Below are 22732 nucleotides of genomic sequence, written 5' to 3' on the forward strand. Positions count from 1 at the left end.
TGGTGTTGCACTTTCTATAATGAATGACTTGTAACTCAAAGCAAACATGAAAAAACAGCTTGGCACTTGTTTACTGCAAGAGTTTGAGAGTTTGTGGTATCCCCTGTCGTCATAATGGATGTTGCTTAATGTAAATGGTTTAAAGACAGTGATGAAAACACACAGAAAAAAAAATGTGGGGATTTTTGTTGTTGTTATTATTCATGAAATGAGAGGTGGGAATTAACATCCATCATTAAGAAATTGTTCATCCTACAATGACTGCATACCGCATGGTATGTGGTATAGGTAAAGGTAAAGGTTCCCCTCGCACATATGTGCTAGTCTAGGGGGCGGTGCTCATCTCTGTTTCAAAGCCAAAGAGCCAGCACTGTCTGAAGACATCACTGTCGTCATATGGACAGCATGACCAAACGCTGAAGGTGCATGGAATGCACCTTCCCACCAAAGGTGGTCCCTATTTTTCTTCTTGCATTTTTACATGCTTTTGAACTGCTAGGTTGGCAGAAGCTAGGGCAAGTCATAGGAGCTCACTCCGTTATATGGTGCTAGGAATTCGAACCGCCGAACTGCTGACCTTCTGATCGACAAGCTCAGTATCTTAGCCACTGAGCCACCAAGTCCCTGGTATGTGGTATAGAAGACCTGAAATACCTGGTCCTTTCTTCTTCTCCCACCCCTTCTCCTTGTTAGATATTTCTGCTTCTTCCCCTTTCCCTGCTTTTGTAGTGTGTGACTTGAGGAATACTTCTGGAGAAGGGAAGAATCTATACTTTTTTATGCTATTGGCTTGGTCTAATAAAGATACAGGCAGTCCTCGATTAGCAACTGCCTTGTTTAGTGACTTTGCAGTTGTAGTGGTGATGAAAAAGAAACCTTGGTGACCCATCCTTGTGTTTACAAATTTGTAAATTTGTGGTCTGAAAAGCAAAGGAAAGCTAGTAAGATTGTAACATTGTGGTATTTCACTTAACAATTGCTTTGCTTAATGACCAAGTTGTTCACTGAAGTGTTCACTAAACAAGGACTACCTGTTCAGGAATACTCAGTTCTGGATATTCATTTTTTCCCCTTTTGCTTTTTTAACTAACATACCCAGTTCTCTACGATTTAAAAAATGCCATGCTTGCAGGCAGGCAGACCTGATTTTGGGAATATTTATTTATCACTAGTTTGACAGTATTTTTAATTTATTTGTCAGTAAAATCAAATGACTCATGGCAGTACCACCAGATTGCAAAACAAATCCAGGTGGCTCATAGCTTATAGTCATAGCAAAACAGCACAGTTGCAAATAAAACCTTATAACAAAGTAAAAATGTTTTCTTAAAGACCCATTAATCTTCCAGGAAAGAAAGTCCGTCTCCTATGTTTGTCCTGTTCACTACCATCCCACAAAATACCTTATGAAAAAGGGCTGTTTTTGCTTATTTTCTGGAGGACATTGGGGGGGGGGGGGCAGACTGCGCCTCTGATGGTAGGCAAGAAAGTCTGCCCCTGCCACCCTAACTTCATAGAGGGGAAACTTCCTTTCCAATACTGTGCATATAGGACTGGCACCATCAGCTTGAAGATTAATAGATTAATATCAGCATCCTCAAACTTATTGGAAGCCAATGCAGTATCCAGAAAACAGGATTGTATTGATTCTCAGATACAGTAGACAGACCATCCCATAGTGCAGCAGTTGTAGGTTCTGAAAGGTTTTCAAAGGCAGCCCCAGACCAACTGCATTGCTCTAGTCCGGTGGTGTCAAACTTGATTTCATTGAGGGATGCATCAGGGTTGTGTTTAACCTTGGGGGCCCAGGAGGGGCGTGGCCAGGGTAGGCGTGACTGGGAGCACTTGTGGTGGCCTGAGCGCTCTGCCAGCGAAGATGGGCTTCCGAGCTCTGGTTTTGATTGTGACAGCTTCCTGCAACCCTCTGCCAGTGAAAACAGGGCTTGGACAGCCTCCTGCAGCCTTCCCAAGCTCTGTTTTCTCTGGCAGAGGCACCATGGGCCGGTCCTTTGCTTTTTCCAGGGTGGCTCCGTGGGCCAAATCAAAGCATCCTGCAAGCTGGATTCAGCCCCTGGGGCTTGAGTACAACACCCCTGCTCTAGTGAGACCTCAAAGTGATTGTGGCCCCCTCAGTCAAGTCCCACTTAGCTGGCAAACCAAGAAGCGAAAATTGCACAAATGTGAGGAAGACACGTCAGACTTAAAGATTAAATAGACTCGCCATCTTGAATCTCCCCTCCCATCCAATACATATTGGCCTGCAGTTATACACTGTGGCAGATTATTTCAATTTTAAGATACTTCTTATACGAAAGAATATATAAACCGCCCTCTGTTCTCCACCACCCTTTACAAATGCCAAGAAAGGTGCTAATTGTATTTCATTACTAAATATAGTTTCAGTTGAAATTGGGTATTGAAAGCAATACTGTATGCCAAAAAGGAATTTTTCCATTTAAATCAGTTAAATTACTGAGGGTGTGAATTCCTTTGTCTTCAACTGGTACAGCCTATCACTTTCACAGATGAGAACTTGTAAATCTGTTTAGGGTATCCAGAAAAAGAAAGTTTTTAATAAGTTTTCATTCCATCTTGCATGAAATTTCCCAAACCCACATGTTAATATTTTGTATAGCTCCAATTCACATTGCATTCACTTTTAGATTGATTACGAGTCGCCATCAAGTCAGTTTTGAATGTTAGTAACCATGGGGATATTTTACATGATGAAATTGATTAAGCTTTATTAATTTATAAATTGTAAGCCAGCTTTTGTCTAGATAGATACTAGAATAGAGTGGAGTGGAGGGAAGGGAAGGGAAGACAAGACTTGGAAGGGACCTTGGAAGTCTTGAAGTCCAACCCCTACTTAGGCAGGAAACCCTATATCATTTCAGACAAATGGTTGTCCAGTCTCTTAGAAGTTTCCAGTGTTGGAATCTAGGCACATTAGTGCCTTCTGGAGAATTTGACTGTCAGTTATGACTAGCTAGCATGTTCAGTGGTAAAGGGTTGTGGGAGCTGCAGTGTAAAATCTCTGGAAATCTCTCTGTCGTAGTCCATGGGCTATTATTTCCTTGACATGCAGAAGAGCTCCTGTTAAGACAAGTAAATATAAAATGCATTGTCTGTACGTACACAGAGAGAGGCATGGATAATGATAGTTTATCAAGACAAATGAACCTAGCTCTAGTGTATGTTTTGGCTTGAGAAAAAAATCTATAAGAGTCAGTGTGGTTAGAAGATTGGATTCGAACTTGGCAAACATATCAAAAAGATTTAACTGTGATGTTAAGGGAGATTTATCTGCTCTCCCTTCCACTAGTATCACCATGTTATATTTAAATGTATTTAAGATCATGAGTTCAAAAATCAGTAAAGTGATCCATGCAATGGTGTTTTGAAAGGCTTATCAAATAATTACAAATGCCCAGTCGTATACTGCCAAAATTACGGTAATAAAGAGGCAAAAGTAAATATTGACCCCACACAGAAATATTTCAATTGTAATCTCAATTTGTTTAAGTCAAGCATTTGTGGGAAACCCAAATAATTGCCTTTCAAGCGGGAAGGCTGAGTACATTTGCCAAATATGTAGCAATAAAGGCAGGTGCTGTTGAAAGTGGAGAAGAGTCATCAAGGGAAAACCTGGAAAAGTCTACTAACCCCTCTTCCGCGTTTCACTTTTAAATGTATGTTTGTGTAGTGGGAAACCTCTCTGTCCATAGAGCCTCTCCCCACAAATGAAGAGTGCATGGAGAATCTCCATGAATAGAGAAGACTACCATACAGTACTGCCATCTGAATTGCAAACTCCAAATACCCACTAGGAGGCAGCAAAGTGATATAAAAAATGAACTTTGCTGCCATCTGGTGGCTCGCTAATTTCTGTTTCCCTTCCAGGCTTGCACAAATCCCCAATTATTTTCTTTTTTGAAGACAGAAAGAGACCCAGCTTTAAAGTTCTTCAGTTTTCATTATAGCCCCATAGAACAAGCTGGCTTACACAGAGCCATCTACAGCATAGCAGGTGCCTCTGCCCACTAACCTGGGCTGAGAATCATGGACCAAAAAGAATCTTGCTATAGAGCAGGGCTGTCAAACTCCCGGCCCACGGGCCAGATACATCACATGCTGGCCACACCCACGCCCAGTTTAGCGAGGAGGAAAAGTCCCGATATGTCACGTGATGCCGCCGTGACGCTGTGAGTTTGACACCCCTGTTATAGAGTAAGCCTGCAAAAGTTTATACTTAGAGTCCTGCAAACAGATGCATGAAAGAGAGGACTGCGTTTGTATATATGGGCTGGAGATAATTAACTTTACAAATTAGTTTTCCTATTTTGCAGGCAAGCCTTAATCAGTAGTTATTAATTCAATTAACATATTTTGCTTTCTGGGACCAGGAAAAGTGGGTGTGTATGGGGTGGCTTTTTGTAAGTAGGTAGTAGATAGAGGCATACAGAACCATGTATACAAATGCATTTATGCGCAGGTGTGTCACATGTGCATGTAGTGGGGATCTTTTGTCTTTTTGGAGAATTGTTTAAATACATAAATTTACCTTACTATAAGTCAATGTGGAAATAGTCTAAGCAGTTGTTTGCATGATACCTGCAGACTGAGCCGTAAACTGGGCTGGGACCACCAACAGTCAAGCACAGGCGAGTCAAAGACAAAGGCAGGCAAATTATTGTAGTTAACTAGTGTATAACTTGAATATGAATCTGCATTTCAGAGACTTTAAAGGCTCATTATTCCCAATATAACAAGCTTTCTTGTTTCAATGCTGGCTGGAGAATTCTAGAAGTTGCAAGCCCACAAGTCTTAAAATTGCCACGTTTGGAGACTCCATTAATTCAGCCAAGGCTTTTTCAACCCAGTTTTCTCCAGGTATATTTCAGCCCCAAGGTGTCCACATGTCTTCTGATTGGGGACAGGTTGGCTTGGCATAATAGGGGCATATCTAAATAAATTTTAGCACCTTTGGCTTTTTGTCCCCTACTTGTATCAAGGGAAAAAGAATACAGTTTTGGGTTTTGCTCACAGTTCATCACAGTCTCCTATCTTGTCTGGACTTGGAAGCTGAGCCAAGTTGGACCTAGTCTAAATTGGGATGAGGGATTCCAAGGTTATAGACTTGATGGACTACTCAGAAAAGATTCTGGAAGAAGGTTGTGACAAAATACTCCCATGTTGTGGCCTTGAAATCTGGATGGACATGTCTGGTTATCAGGAGTCAGACTTGACTCAGGGGACATCATCATCTTTACCTTAAATGTATGCTGTTGTAAAAACTCTCTTAGAAGCATCTGGCTACAGATTATTTGAAAAATCAATTAGAGATTCCTAAACACCCTGGACAGCATAATCCTGCTGCCCAATCATTCCTAATTATTTATCTGATTCATAGTCGCCCTTTTTATTGGCGCTGAATATTTAAGGCAACTCACAATATGCAAAATATAGATGCAAAATCAAAAATTAAATGGAATGATGAAACTAGGGACAATTAACCATAAAACCTTGATGGAAGAAATAGAAAAGTGGATGGGGTCAAATGCAACTCTATGAAGAACATATGCTATAGCTTGAGAGTCATGGAGAAGTAGACCCTTTCTGATACGCCCAATAAACAGACCCTGATTGAAGGCTCTTAATATCTGAATACCTTTATCTGTGTATTTAATTTATATATCTCATCTTTACTTTTTACAGTTCAAGGCAGCTTAAATAATGCTTTTTTTCCTGTCTTCCCCCACAACAATATTTTGAGGTGAGTTGGGCTGAGAGACAGTGGTTGGCGCATAGTCACCCAGCTAGTATTTTTGCCTGGGGAATGTCTATGGAGATTCTCAGTCATCCAGGTCATGGTTTTTCCAAAGATGCTCTTTCGGAAGGCAATTGGACTTTCTGGTTTTTCTTTTAAGATATTTCGCTTCTCATCCAAGAAGCTTCTTCAGCCCAGAAGCTAAAATAACTTCTTATATAAAAAGTGAAACATCTTCAAAAAAAAACAAAAAAAACAGAAAGCCCGGTTACCTCCTGAAAAAGCACCTTTGGGTTTGCCTGAGTGAGTTTCCCACTTTCTAATCCAGCACCTTGTCACTATATCACAAGAACTAGACTTTCAGTTAGATTGGTCCCCAGGTAAGGTTTAAAAAGTAAATGCTAGCAAGTTAAAATGTGTCTTAGAAATCACTGGTTTAAGTCTCTTTGCTCCAAGTGGGACCTGCCCAGGGGTGGGTTCCGGCTGCTGCTACTGCCGGTTCCCTCAGGGACACACTGCGTGCATGCGCAGTACTAAAAAAATGCTTCTCTGCATGCGCAGAAACAAAAAAACAAGACGGTGGTGCTTATGGCACTGCCGAGAGAACCAGTTCAGGAGTGTGGCAGGCCAAGTTACTACCTACTCGCCCAAACTGATCCGAACCAGTAGGAACCCACTTCTGGACCCACCTAACCAATATGTGGTTAGCCCAAGAAAGCATGCTATCATGTCCTTCCCACACCTCTGTCCCAAGGAAATAAGGAAGCCTGGAGGATGATCTTGGCAATGTTGGTGCCTAACTGAAGAGGAGTAGGCCTGTAGGTCTGGGTGACCCTTAACCTGTTCTGATTTTAAAAAGTAGCAAACCCCATGCTTTTCTGCAGGGGTTTCAAGAGGGCTGAGCACTATATAATGCAGTCAGCATTTTACTGGGAAGTTTTTGGCCCTGCCAATACATACATAGTATGGTGGACTGGTTTTGATAATGTTATTCTTTTAGAATTATAAGTTACCTAGAATTAATTGTGTGGGAGGCACATTCTTGCTCTCTCTCTTTTTCTTATTTATAACTTTCTTAGTTTTTTCTGCTTTTGATAGTTTACAACTTGGTTTAATATCTCTAAATTTAAACCAGAATCTTGTTGATGGTCTCTATCCAGTGTGGTTTTAGCCAGTTTCATTTTCTAGCACCTCCATTCTTAGCATAGCTAATTTAAGAATTTGAATAAATGGTATGACCAAAATAAAAGAGCCTGAGCTTGGTAAACATAGCATTTATTTCTTGATACTATTCTCTCTCTCTCCCTCTCTCCCTCTCTCCCTCTCTCTCTCTCTCTCTCTCTCTCTCCCTCCCTCCCTCTTCCTCCCTCCCTCCCTTCCTCCTTCCCTCCTTCCCTCCCTTTGTGTCTAAGCTCTGTACAGTAGCAATATCTATATCCATAATTAGAAGGAATTTAATTTCCATCTGTGCTTTTATTATCCAGTTTTAAAAACTAGGTAGTTACAGAAAAAACAATAGCATTCATTATTCTGCACTTGGTATTGAGACTGATATCCTTGCTTTTCCAGATCTTCATATGCTGGTCACTGCAGTGCATTCAAGTGATTCTGAGAAATCACATAAATCTGTTTAAATGAATAAGTGAAGTCTTTTTCTTTAATGTGGACACTAGCAGTGCAGAAGGGATAATAACTTCACTGTTGCATTTTACACTAAATGGCACTTCTGGATACCTCTCAAGATTATACTCACATAATAGCATCTGACAATAAAGGCAATCATAATTGCCCCTCCCCCAACCAAAATACTTTTTATATTTGGAAAACACATTGCTACTTTTTCTTTGCTCAGTGAATGCCTGAGGAAATGTTCCCCGTGCACAGTAGCCCTGCTCCCACGTTTTCTGTGCATCCAGTTAGTAAGCATGTCCCAACTCATTGACTACCTCCATTTTTCACATTGTCTGGCAAAATTCCCTGTTCTAGGATTTGGGCACATTTGAATCGAACCTTATTCATCTTATTCATCTTCTTTTTAAGCTAACCATAATCCGATTCCTGTAGGGTTTGCCACCTATCTCTTTATCATCTTCCCTGCTCTCTGCTGGATCCTTACCAGCATATGAGAAGGATTTATACTGATGTCAGCATGCTAGCAGACTGCATTTTTCCCATGTTAGGAGTATCATCACTCATTCAGCCACCACTTGATAATAAGAAAACAACTTTAGAATTGGGAGAGCAAAGTAAACCTTAAAAGTTATTAGGGTGCAATACAAAGCTAACATCTTGGATCATTAATCAGAAAAATGCTATCAGGCTGTACTTTTGCTGTTGTTCATTATTCAGGGTTTATACAGCAGCTAAACATTGTGTAGTATAGGAACACTGGTGTGATTATTTAGATGAAGAAAAAGGGTTGAGTTTCTAATACGTACAACTCATATTTGAAAAATAATCAGAACATTTTCATTTTAATACTGTGTTTCCCCGAAAATAAGACAGGGTCTTTTTTTCTTTTGACTCTGAAATAAGCACTTGGCCTTATTTTCAGGGAGGTCTTATTATTTTTGAGGTGCAGGAGGCGACAAGCGTTGTCACTTCATGGCTGCTGCTGTATTGCAATATTTTTAGGGAGGGCTTATTTTCAGGGGAGGGTTTATTTTAGCACATGCCCTCAAAAGCCCAATTAAGCTTATTATCCGGGGAGGTCTTATTTTTGGGAAAACAGGGTAGGATACTTATTTTGGTCCTTTACTCATTTGTAATATAGTAACTGGATACTCGTGCTTCACGACGAAACTATGTGATTGGGCATTGAATTGTATTTTGGGGTGTAGGCTGTTGAGATGTGTGGGTGCTCCTTCTATCTGTTTGTATCTTTGTTCATTATGGATGAAATATGTGTTGGTTAGTCAGTGGTTGGTCAGGTCCAGGATGTGTTTAGGGGGGGTGTTGTGTTTGTTCTGGATAGCTGTCAAGGCTTCTTTTACAGCACTTGGGTAAAGAGGGATATGACATCGAAGCTCACGAGTAGGTCGCTGGGTTGTAGGTTTTGTTTCTTTGTTGTTTCTATGAAGTGGAGTGAATTTTGTATGTGTGAGGTGATGGATTCTGCGTAGAGTTGGAGTTGTTTGGCTAAGAATTTGGCAAGATTCTGTAGAGGTGAGCCTATGGAGCCAGCTGGACGACTTCCTCACAAATCTCAACAGCCTACACCTCAAAATACAATTCACTATGGAAATAGAAGCAAACAATCAGCTTCCCTTTCTGGATATCCTAATCTACAAAAAAACCAATGGCTTCCTAGGACACACCATCTACCAGAAAAAAACACACACCAATCGCTACTTAAACGCACAATCCCATCACCACCCTGCACAGATCAACTCTGTAGCCAAGACTCTCATCTCCAGAACCAAACACCTAGTCGACAAAGACCACCTGAAAACTGAATTACACACTCTCACAAATGTATTAATCTCCAATGGATTCCAAAGAAAAACAATTATCAACCTAATCCAAAGGGAGACTCCCCCCAAAAACCAAGACACAGAAAAGGACAACAGCATCGCCCTCCTCCCTTACATCAAAGGCACCACAGATAAAATCAGCAAAATTCTCCACAAACACAATATCAAGACAGCCTTCAACACTGACCAAAAAATAGCTAACATCTTAAGAAACCCCAAAGACAAGATCCAGCTAGAAAACCAAGGAGTGTACAAAATACCATGCAAAATCAGCTCTGCAACATACATAGGACAAACAAACAGGAGAATAAATGCATGCATCGCAGAACACAAGAACGCAGTAAGAAAAAAAAAATCCTCCCTTTTCCAGCACCTTAAAGCTACAGGACATGAAATTAATTTTGAAGGAACCAAATTAATCTCCAAAACAGAACACTTCAACAAGAGAATAATTATGGAAGCCATTGAAACAAAGAAACACCCCCACAACATGAATAAACATGATGATGCCTTCCGCCTTCCAGACATCTGGAAACCAGCCCTGGTAAACAAATGAGCCCCACCCACCACTCAGGCCATTACAACACAAAACAACAACAGACACACAGCCAGCACCAATCAGTGTCAATCTACCAATCATGATACAGTCACATAGCCAATCAATCCACTTACTGAAACAACGCCAGCACTCCACACACACCCCACCAAGATTTAGAGAAAGATGGCAGTTCCGACCACACTTTAAGTCGAAAACTCCAACCTGAAGATGGCGAGTGAGACCTCGCCAAAACATTGCCAAGATAATCTCAATCTTACAAAGGAAAAGACCCAAATACAACAATTGTAAGCCACCCAGAGTTAGCCTGTGATAAGATGGGAGGCAAATAAAATTTCTAAATAAATGAATAAATCATGGGAAAGCCCAGGTGTAGGCTAGGAAAAAAGGCCAGGAGAAGGGAGTGGCCAAATCACTTGTGTCTTGCTGCCAGGAAAACTATAAAAATGCATTTCAAACTATATTTACTGAATGGTGACACTGGGAAAAATAATCCCGTTTTATGGCTGTTTAAAACTAAGCTTCAAAGATACCTTTGAGCAGTTGCCACTGTGAAAAAAAGAAAGGCTGCTATGCATGGACAACAATTTCTCAATTTATAACTGCAACACGTCCCGTTGGGAAGACACATCTTCTTGTGGCACTACTGTCCAAGTTCTAAATGTGTGAATGAGAAACCTGGAAAAATTGAGGCTTTCGTTTTGTAATGTTTAGTAAGAAATATGTAGTTGTTTGTTTGTTTAATTAATTTTCCACCTATCTTCTTTCAAACAGCTCTAGGCATAAAATATAGATCTGCACCACCACTAAGAGTCGTACAATGCAGTGCAACTGCATACAGTACTGCATGTTAACTTACTGCCCACTGCCAGCAGTTCAATTCTTACCAGCTCAAGGTTGACTCAGCCTTCCATCCTTCTGAGGTCGATGAGGACCCAGATTCTTGGGGCCCATATGCTGACTCTGTAAACCACTTACAGGGGACTGTACAGTACTATGAAGCCATATATAAGTCTATTGCAATATGTCTTTAGCCTTAATACAACTTTATGTCATCTACTATTATTCATTAGGGAAATTAACAGGGTGGATTGTATTTGTAATTCGAGCTTTTGTTTTTCTTGTAGCAAACTTCCAAGCTGGGCAAGAGCTGTTGTCCCCAAAATATTTTACATCACAGAGAAGGCATGGAACTACTACCCATATACAATTACAGGTATGTTTTAAGGGGGTTTTGATGGTAGAGAATATAGATGTTTTAATTATTTCAGTTGTTACATGATTCTGCTATTCTATCTTGGATTAAAAATGTTATTACCATTTAATATTTTAGAGACTAAATGCTCCATCCCATGCATATTAATTTTCAGTTGGGTATGCATATATTATTTGTTAGAGTTTTGAATTGTGAGCAGTTAAATCAGAGGGAAATGACATGCAAAGTCTACACAGAGTGACAATTAGATTGGAGATTGGTGTTAAGCAAAATAATCACAGTGACTTTTTATAATGGCAGTGACAGCTGATATACAACACTGCTGAATTAATTAACCTCTGCAGCGAAATGGGAAATCATGGATTCTGTTTAGACAAATTAATAGAATGGAACTTTAGCCGAAGCCTTCCCTCGGAATTCCTTTGTTCAAGAATGAGCACAGGAAGGATAGTAGCAGGCGGGTGGAATTCTGACTAGCTCCAGCTGACTCTGAAGATTGAATTTCTAATAACTGATTTGCATCACTTGATTCTTTCCCATGTCCTGTGCAAATATAAAAAGATATGCAAATGTAAAAGAGGGGCACTTTTAGAGTGGGGGTTGTAGATTATGGATGAAAATAGGAGATTTTTTCCCATCCCCAAAACTACCTGCTCTCATTTCAGTTCTTAACTTCTCCCCCTGCCCCCCCCCCCCCCAAAATATAGAAACTGCATTAAGGCCCATCAGTGGAGAGCTTCCTGGGTAGCTGAATTTTGGACTTCATTCCTATTTTGGTTCAAGAAACTGGAGCTGTGGCCCCTTTAAATAGCAAATGGGCATCATCCTGTGCCCATTAGTAATCACCTGATCCCTGAGAGCCAATAGAAACAAAGATTTGAGATTATTATTATTATTTTTTTGAGATGGCCAGATAAGAAGGGATTCCCTCAGGCAAGACTGAGTTATTTTATTATAGACTACAGGTAGTCTTTGACTTAAAACCATTCAAAGTTACTGTGGCACTCAAAAAAAAAAAACTTACAACCATTCCTTGCACTTATAACTGTCATAGCATCCCCACAATCATGTGATCAAAATGTCAGCGCATAAATACATATTGATGACAGTTGTGGCATCCTGGAGCCTTGTCATTTACAACTTTCCCAGCTGGCTTCTGGCAAATAGTTAATGGGGGGAGGCAGATTTGCTTAATGACTAAATGGGTCACTAAACTGCAGTGATTTGCTTAATGACCATGGCAGAAAAGGTCATAAAATTGGACATGACTCATTTAACAACTGCTTTACTTAGAAGCTGAAATTCTGATCTCAACTGTAGTTATAACTCAAGGACTACCTATGTTTATCTCTTTTTTTACTATATGTTCAGTGTGAGCAATTTTATCTTTGCTTGTACTAAAATTATTTCTTTTTAAAAAAAAATTCTGGAGTTGTCAGGCTGCCTTCTACCTCCCATTTCAGCTGCAGATTTTTCAGTGCCTTTGTGATTTTGAACAGTGGCTTAACGAATGGTTGTAAATCGAGGATTGCCTGTCGTTGAAAAAGACTGGCTTATTCTCTAATACATTTCATAGCCTTAAAAGTGCCACACATAACTGTTATTTTTATAATGCAAATTCACAGGTAGTCCCTCTGGTCATTGTTGTTTATTTCCCCTTCATAAGTGAAAGTTTTATAAGTTACAGATTAGAAAACTCCCTAATCCAGGGGTGAAATCCAGCAGGTTCTGACAGATTCTGGAGAACCAGTAGTGGAAATTTTGAATAGTTCAGAGAACCAACAAATGCCACCTCTGGCTGGCCCCAGAATGTGGTGGGAATGGAGATTTTGCGGTATCCTTCTCCTGGAATGGGGTGGGAATGGAGATTTTGCAGTATCCTTCTCCTGGAGTGGGGTGGGAATGGAGATTTTGCAGTATCCTTCCCCTGCCACACCCACCAAGCCACGTCCACAGAACCAGTAGTAAAAACATTTGAATTTCACCACTGCCCTAATCCCTTTAAAAATAATGACTGCCCATATTTTGTTTCTTGGTCTAGTCTTTGCTAGATATGCATCCCACAACTCTTTTCATTGCTACTTAAATGGTGTACTAAATAAAATTGTGAAGTGGGTTTGATAATTCACCTGGTTACTCCAGCTGATTTCTCTCATAGTTAATGTAATATCTGTATTACACCAGGGATATTATTTAGTAAGGGTTACAAGGATCAGGCACTGCTTCTTTCAGTTCATCCGAGGACAAGTTGCCATTCTTCATAATTAGAAGTTTTGCTAACTGGAGAGGCAAGCTGAACACAAATTAGTCATACGACTACAAATTATTGTTTATGGTACCAGGGCTCAGTTTGCTCTCTTCCCATGCCTATCTGAAAATTGCTTGACATGTCCAGGGCATACCCAGTGTTCTTACAAAACATAAAAACCCTGCTCTCACTTCTGCCATCTGAGGTAAAATGTCAAGGGCATATTTCTCCTGGCACCTTAGAGTTTCTTTGGCACCAGAGAAGGAGAACAAACATGCTCTAACTTTGAGCTAACAGGGAATTTGAGAATTGTGCTGCCTGAATGGAAGCCAGAGTTGTGAGATGTGTACATTCCCGAAAAGCCACAATGAAGCCCTGACTACTCTCCGGGGACAGAAATGATCTCCTTGGGTTCTGTTGTTCTACTCTCTTTAGATTGTTGTGTGGAACTATCCTTGGGGTTCCATCTCGTAAGAATTTCCAACTGCACCAGCACCATCTCGAAGAGTCCCTCCACTGGAAAAAGGGAAGGTAGCCTAGTGGTAGAGCACACACTGACTTCTCCAGTTTACAAATTAAAAATGGAGGAGGTATCATGGAAGGCGTCTGCCTGAGAGTAGAGCCTTGGAGAGCAGTTGTCAGTCAGAGGAAAAAAACTTTGGACAGATGAATCTCAAGGGATTTTTGTTGTATCCCATGAATTTAGTTGTCTTATGGTGCCATTTTAGCTTTCATGTCCGGTTCTTCATCCCAAACTATCGTATCTACTTTCCTAAAAGAAGGCAACTATTCTCACAGATAAAACAGGATTAACAAAATATAACCTTCTCTAACAAGTGTTTTGCAGTTGTTTGGGGCAAGCTTGTTATGTTCTCCATGCTTATTTATGATGGGACGCTTAATTGTTCCCTTGCCCTCCAAAGTGTATGCTGTCAAGAAAAAATATAAATTGGTAAGACATTTTGGAGCAATATTTTTAAATTCAGTTTCCTCTATTGTATTTGTTGTGGGAGACTGCAGGGTTAAGATTCTCTTACATATACACATGCACAATTTTTTATGTTTCCCTTGGTGGTGTAGTGTTAGTATTTTGATATAATCCATAACATTCCATCACAAAGAAGTACACACATATTTGTAGATAAATATCATTATTGTCAACAATTTTAATTTAAACAAAACTGAATAATTTATTGGGCAAAACTGTAATAATTTAAATTAAATTAATTAAACGGTGACATGGAGTGGTGGTTTCAATCCTCTAAGGCAGGGGTGTCAAACTCGTGGCCCATGGACCTGATGCATCCTGCGCTGGCCACATCCACCCCCATTTTAGAGAAGGTGGGAAAAGTTGTGATACATCACATGACAACATGAGTTTGACACTCCTGCTCTAAGGACTATGCCTGACTCACATTTGTCATTATTAAGATAGCATTTGACACAAATTCACAATGCTTTGATACTCTAGCATTTGACTCTAGCTTGAATTATTATGCAGTTTGCTGATTGGAACCCTAGGGGTATTCTTGATATATTAATTCAACTGATTTTCCAGTAGAATTTTGAATAACTTATGTGCATTTAAGATAAAATAAAAGTATATAATTTGTTTGGTGTATATGTACATATATGAACACACACATATACAATACACACATTCAAACAATTCTGTAACTAACATTTCATTAAGAGCAGGGAAGCTGAAAAGCAAAATTATGTGAGAATGACACTCAAGTTCAGTTCACAACTTCCATTAATAATTTCTCTGCCCGATCATTATTGAACAATTACAAATAGTGCCCCTTTGAATTATGTTCAACCCATATGATTCTTAAGGCTTTGTATCATGCATCAAAATTAGCAGTGTATTTTGCATTTTAATTGAAGCAATGTGAATAATGAAATAATTTTATGCCATTATTTTTCCTTTTCTTTTATTCCCATCGGCCAAATGTGGATCAGAATACACGGTAAGTTCTGATTCTTCTTTGTCATGTTAAATAGTATTTAAAAGCTATGATTAGAACAAAACAATAGATTCTTGGCTTTTTAAAAGAATAAAAATACTGATATACAGCAGCAGATTGCTCCTTTTATGTAGCTGAAGAATAGTGCTTCTAATATTATCAGTTATGTCACTGATATAAAAAAATGTAGTAATTTCAAAGCTTGATATATTTTGTTGCCCAGTAGCTGTAATAGTAATAATAAAAAGATTTCTCTCTTTATATATAAAAAAGAGATATACAGGTTTAATATGCTGTTATTGCTAGTAATAGAGAGACAGTTTTTCATTTTATCTTTCATTAACTTATAAAACAACCATCTGTCTTGATACAGTACCTGGAAAATGCTGCAATCTCCAGACAGAATTAAACAATTCTGGGCTCCATGCCCAGAAAATATAAGAACTGAACTAGGCAGCATAAGACAGAAGAGACACAGAGCATACTTAAAAATACTGTACCCTACTCTGAGCAAAATCAATTTCTGTTCCATTGTCTCCTATGAAACAAAATCAATATATGTAGAAATATATTTCTGTAGCAAGCACACTCTTCCCTATAAAGTTTTGATCAACATTCTTAAAAAAAAATAATCCATAGCTAGTTTAAATAAAAAGATGGGAAGATTGGTCTTCACAAATTCAAAAGGTAAAGATGTCCTTAAGTCAAACTTCTGATGTTGACTACTTGCATTTGTTTATTATCGCCAAGCGCACTTAGGAATAATTCAGAAGTCCTGTGTGGAACCAAATATGTATGAAACATCTGTCAGCTGCTCATTAAAATGAGCCTGAAAAGGTCTGTGTCAGCTGTAACAAATTCACTCCTCAAAGTTAATGCGGCTCTTCAAGCAACACCTTTTTCTCAAACTTACGCAGAGTAGAAGCACTTCTTCTGAACTACTTTTGAAGCATACATAGTCCTAAGGTCCATGTAGATTTCTTGGTGGCAGTATTGGCAGCTGTTTGTTAATACTGTCTTCTGGGATTTTATTCTTTACATCCCAGTCTTGCCTATGGTCTTTGCGAGCCTTCCATCCAAGTAGTAGCCAACCCCAATGCTAAGCTTCATGCCTAGACAAGGTTGCTTCCACATGTTAGGAGGTTTGATAATTAACCTGGCTAAACATGAGGTTTTAACAAAATGTCATCCAAAAATGAACCCAGTCATTGTAGGGTTAGAGATTTGTGGTACAAAAAAACTTAAAGACCACTACAGAATACTATATCTCTTTGCTCTCAAATTGTCCAAATTTATTCAGCTCAGATCTGGTATGTCCTGGTAGTCCTAGAATAGTCTACAATAGGGATATAACATTTGTTTATGGTTAGAGACTCCAAGAGAACTTACATAAGAGTTTAATCTCATCTTTGTTATGTTTAGTTTATTAATTATTCCCTTGGTGCATTCCCAGGACAACTAATGCTATTTTCTCTCCTTGTGGATGTTTCCTCTTCTGGACATGATCTGTAATATTTGTTTTGAACAATAGTGGCTTAAGGCATTTTATTGTTAAGGTAATTACAAAATACATTATTATAAGAACCATCAAGGTTTTCACTATTGAAGACAGGAGGCTGTATGTGTTTAAAAATATTCTGCAATGGGAAGGAGGGCAGGAAGAAACAGGTAGATATAAAGTCCCAATGCATGAAAAATATCAGAAAAACTTGATTTTGTCCAGTAAAAATAGCCATTCTCTCTATGGACAGAGGGAGCAGCACTGTCAACAGGTACTTTCCTCTTGCAAACAGGTAAACCCTCGTATGTGGTCCTGTTCTCTGATGTACAGCTACTCTTGAGCAAATGCAGAGTAGCAGAAAAGCAGATTCATGTGTAGGAGCTGTAACTAAGACAGCTATATCCATGCTTGTGTTACGTAAAAAGCAGAAATTCTACTGCATTCATTTTCTCATGCCTAGTGAACATAACTGCAGCTTGAATGGGACATGCTGCATGGACCAAATGGCTACCAATGTAAAATCTACTTTCTTGAAAAACCAACATAAAGCTGATGTGTAGTCCTGGATTTTTAGCTGCAGCCTAGTGGTGGGTTTCTAATTTTTTTACTACCAGTTTGCTTGTGCTTGTGCAAAAGTGGGTGGACGGAGCCTCCCACCGCCGCTACTACCAGTTCGCCCAATCCAGACCGAACCGGGAGCAAGTAGAGAACAAACTGTGTCTGTTTTTCAGCAAAGGTGGATCTACAATAGTTATCATATTATAGTGAATCATACTAAGGCTTTTTAATTGGGTCTGCTCTTGAAGAATGTTTGGCATGCCGGTGAAGAGGCTGCTGCAAGACTTTTTACCAGAGCTAGCTATCAAAAATTCTGACTCTTTTGTAAGTCTGCCCTTTGCTCTTAAGAACATTTCTCTTGTGGATCCACAAGATCTATTTTATTCCTGCTTTTGTTCAGGGTGTCTGTATAAAGCTGGGGGGCAAGCACATGTACAATTATGGAACTAAATAATCAGTGAAGTAGTTACTTTTAAAGGTTGCTTAAACTAGGCTATTAGTTGAGAACATAGACATTAATAAAAAAATCAAACACACATTGAACAGGTTATCCCAGACCAAGTTTTCCAAAGGCATCTTGAAAGCTGCCTTAATCTTAACAGTTGTTCTCCTGAACCATCACTAAGAACAACTGAGACAATCTGTTAAAGAGCATCATCTATATAACATTAAATACTTAATTTCAAATGCATCACAAAGGCTTACAGAGGAAAACTGTGGTCTGGAATCTTATCATGAGATCAGGTATAGTTAATAGCCTATACATTCAGCAGAATTATTTGCTACTTGTAGCTAAGCAGGGGTTGATAGCAAAGTTTTTTGTTAAATAACAAAAACTAAAGTTAAGTATTTAAACATATGTCTGGTGCATAATTTAATGCTACTTGGAAACCATTCCTGCAGCTGCAATTTTATATGTGGAATTTACCATATCCAAAATTTGGGTTTAGAATCCATATTCTAATTTGATAATTTATATTATTGGTGGAGTGCATTATTCATTACTATAGTTTTCTTTCAATGATGTGAACAATATGAACCAAGCATTTTTTTAAAGCTTAAAATCTAATGGGCTTATGGATTTTGACTAGAAAATTGGATATAAAATATACTACTATACATTTCTAATGATGTGGTAAAATATGTTAGCTTGATGATACTTAACACTTGTTGTTTATCTGCCCATTTCACAATGGCTAGATAATATTTATCTATCTGTAGTTCATTTTCTTATTTGTACTACCTATTTCTTGTATTCTTTCAAAATATATAAGGTAGTCCTCCACTTACAATTGGAATCAGAACTTTTGTTCTGATCTGAACTAATATGCCCAATGTTATGACCTTTTTGCCAGAATTGTTAAGAGAACCACTGGGGTCATTAAATGACTCACCCAGATGTTAAACAAATCCAGCTTCCCCCATTGACTTTGCTTATTGGAAGTTGGCTGGGAAAGTCACAAATGGAAATGTTGCAACTTTCATAAATACATGCTGGTTGCCAAACACCCAAATTTTGATCGTGTAACATGAGGATGCTGTAATGGTTATAAGTGTGAAGATAAGTCATTTGTTCAGCACTGTCATAACTTAGAATGGTTGTTAAACAAAAGGTCGTTAATAGTGGACTTCTCTAATAAGAAAATGGGAAGAGAAATGTCTTTTGAAAAATAAGATTAAACTATGAACTACCTTACTCTGAGTCAGACTCTCAACCTATCTCGATCCAACTAATAATATGTTATACAAACCAAAGCTATTAACTGAAAATACCAGGAATTATGCAAGTTATGTTTCCCTTTTCCCCAGCAAATTTTTCTAACTCTTATTTGGTTTTGATCCTTTTCTGTTTGATATATTTGTTCTTCCTATCATTCTGAAAGAAGTGGGAGGTTGAACCATGCTGTCCATTTTGATGTTTCAATTTCATATTGAGGGAAACTGATCTGTTATATTTCGCATTTATATTAACCATTACTCAAGGACACTTGGAAGTTAGAATATGTCATATTCTAACCATACCATAAGTAGCTTTCGATCACCATGAATCATTATTGTGGTAATGAAAGAATTTAATCAGCTACTTTAGAACTGTAATTTGACAATGTCAGTTGAACTATAAACCTGCATTGTAAAAACTGTAACTTCAAAAAGTGTATTTATTTCAACAGTATGATTACATTTACTAGCTAACATTATTGATGGATTCTTGCATATAAATTGAAGTAGTTGGAGAGAAAATTGATAAATTGTCTTGGAATATCAGACAAAATGCTTGCACTTTTTATTCTAATCTTGCTGGGTCCAAAATCACAGTGTTTTAGAACTTTCACACTTGAAATGTAAAAGTTTTGTGAAATATTGTGCCTATGAAGTAAGATTTGATCTAAAATACATAAATTTGTGCTCTAAAGCTTAGATTTCCAAACTAAATCTGAAATATTTTTTGCAGCAGTTATCAAAAAAGCCAACACAATTCTAGGCTGCATAAACAGAGGGACGGAATCAAGATCACGTGAAGTGTTAATACCACTTTATAATGCCTTGGTAAGGCCACACTTGGAATACTGCATTCAGTTTTGATCACCAGAATATAAAAAAAGATGTGGAGACTCTAGAAAGAGTGCAGAGAAAAGCAACAAAGATGATTAGGGGACTGGAGGCAGGGTTTGCCACAAAGAAGAGGGAATCAAACTATTCTCCAGAGCACTTGAGGGTAGAGCAAGAAGCAATGGGAAATTAATCAAGGAGAGAAGCAACTTAGAACTGAGGAGAAATTTCCTGACAGCTAGAACAATCAGTGAAACAACTTGTCTCCAGAAGTTGTGAATGCTCCAACACTGGAAGTTTTTAAGAAGATGTTGGATAACCATTTGTCTGAAATAGTGTAGGATTTCCTGCCTAGGCAGCGGATTGGACTAAAAGACCTCCAAGGTCCCTTCCAACTCTGTTATTCTATCCTATTCTAAGTCCCATGTTGAGTAATATGTCTATTACTTTTTTTAAAGAGTCAGGAGAAAACAGATATATACAAGGACAGACCACACAGCTTCTCTGTTTCTTTCTTCCCCCCCCCCCCCCCCATTCTCAGGAAATCATGTGAATTTATTTGCTGTCCTGAGGGGTAAGGCTTACTCATTTCCTGCTCTTGTGTTAAAAAAAAACCTCAGTTACCCCATTACTTTTCTTAGAAATAGCATAATAATAAACAACTGTTTTTATGCTGCAATGAGCCAGTTAAAATGCTAAAACATCAGCACTTTAATGATTTGTGTACATATTCTTTACTGCCAGAAATAATGAAAGTAAGAAGAGCATTACTGCCAGCAAGAAATATGCAAATATAGAAACAGAAAATCATTTTATTCATTGCTTTCCTTTAATTACAAAAAAAGTTAAAGAAGAAAAAAAAGAAAACATACAAACAGAGTGGGAAAAGAAAACACATACACACACACACATGCACATTGTAAGTTACATGTAGAAAATCTTTCATCATTATTTAAAATACTTTTTTAATTCCTGACCAGACAAAACAATATTGATCAATCTTTCCACTATATTGATAGTGAGAACCAACTCATACACAGAAAGCAAATTAACTCTTAATCCAGGTTCTATAAATCTAGGATAACACTTTCTTCTAACCTTGAATAATAATATTTTTGCTGTTCCTCATCACCTTGATTGACCCATAATACTACATTGAAAGTGTTGGGTATATAATTCAAAAGTATTTTATGAATACTATATTATGAATATTTAAGCAAAACAATGCAATAGTAGGAGGAACCTATATGAATAAGTGACCCCTCACCAATGTTGTAATTTTTTATAAATAAATAAATAAATATCATAAGAAAAAGGCAGAGGGGGGAAAGGGAACACTCCCTTTACACCCAAGCAACCAATCATAGGAGGAGCCAGCTCTCTCCAACCAATCAACTACAGCTGTGTGTTCTGGCCCATTATATACTTTACTGTTCCAAGTATTAAATTTTAATATCCTAACAAAAACATTATCTAGACCCTAGATTCTAGGGTGTCTAGAGAATGTTGAATTAGACTTTTTGTGAAATAATAAGAAACTGATTTTATATTCCATAAAACACCTAGCCCTTGATTTGGATTTCTAGGGAAGAAATGAAGATGGATCCACTTAAAGTTTAGCCAATGACTGCAGTAGAATCAAGAGCTGCTGAACGAAGCCACTCAAGCCATGGTTATACCTTTCAAAAGGACACTGGATTTGCATACTTCCTTTTCTAATCAGTAAAATCGCTTGTTAACTACTTTTCAGCTATTAGGACCTTTAGGTTGACACGTTTTATAGCATTGGATGAGATTGCCTCAATCTGTAGAAATTAGAAGTTAAATTCCAAGTTTAATTTCTTTTTCTCTTTTGGAATAAACAGCAAAAGGGTGATTATAACTTGGATTCTAGAAAGCTAGAAATGGACTAAGAGTCCATAGAGATTTGAAACAAGATTTTGGAATTAATTATAACCATCCTTCCCATGGGAAAATTGTTTTTGTTTTGAATTCTCTTAAAAAAAACATGTTAGGATGAGACTAAGGAGCTACAGATAACAATTAAAAGAGAAGACTACTTGAATTTGACTTAATAACACAGAATGGAGCAAAATATCTTAACACTGGGTGCATTAAAGGATATTTTTGAACAATGGACCCAGAAGTTAATTTTAAGAATGTTTGTACTTACATAGATTGTTACGTTAAACAAGATAGACTGAAAGATGTTATGAAAGAAGAACAAAACTCAGACTGATCTGAATATGGATTTAAAAATGACATGCTACAAGAATGACATAGAAGAAGATGCTACACTGGATATACAAATTATTAAGTTGTTGTTATGATGATGATTATTATTAAGTTAATAAGTCTTACTCAGTAAAAGAAATATATGAATGACAAACCAAAAGTATCCTGGATAACTTTCATATAATGGAAGTGTAGCGTAGTGTAGCATAGAATAGCATAGAATTCTTTATTGGTCAAGTGTGATTGGACACACAAGGAATTTGTTTCTGCTTGCATAAACTCTCAGTATACATACAAGCAACAAGTGATAAGCCAGTATCATAGTCATCATAAGATATGTTCATCAGAAATCATAAGATACACCACTTAGTGATAATCATAGGATACTAAATAAGCAATCAATACAAATCAAAGAGCCGAGGTGGCGCAGTGGTTAGGGTGCAGTACTGCAGGCCACTTCAGCTGACTGTTATCTGCAGTTCAGCGGTTCTAATCTCACCGGCTCAAGGTTGACTCAGCCTTCCATCCTTCTGAGGTGGGTGAAATGAGGACCCAGACTGTGGGGGCGATATGCTGACTCTGTAAACCGCTTAGAGAGGGCTGAAAGCCCTATGAAGCGGTATATAAGTCTAACTGCTAAATCATACTAGGATAC

The 22732-nt window shown here is 38.2% G+C and overlaps 1 protein-coding gene across 1 annotated transcript in view; it reads left to right on the forward strand.

Annotated features, from left to right (window-relative positions):
* Positions 1–22732, forward strand: part of PITPNC1 (phosphatidylinositol transfer protein cytoplasmic 1) — a 185768-nt gene that overhangs the window by 109789 nt on the left and 53247 nt on the right. Inside the window, exons 3-4 of the mRNA XM_087710232.1 lie at positions 10927–11019; positions 22613–22616. Coding sequence (XP_087566358.1) covers positions 10927–11019; positions 22613–22616 — 97 coding nt within the window. The remainder of the gene's footprint in view (positions 1–10926; positions 11020–22612; positions 22617–22732) is intronic.

Source organism: Thamnophis sirtalis, unplaced genomic scaffold (assembly GCF_051295495.1).
Source record: "Thamnophis sirtalis isolate CommonGarterSnake01/CBP01778 unplaced genomic scaffold, rThaSir2_p1.2 scaffold_3, whole genome shotgun sequence".
Classification (NCBI taxonomy): Eukaryota; Metazoa; Chordata; class Lepidosauria; order Squamata; family Natricidae; genus Thamnophis; species Thamnophis sirtalis.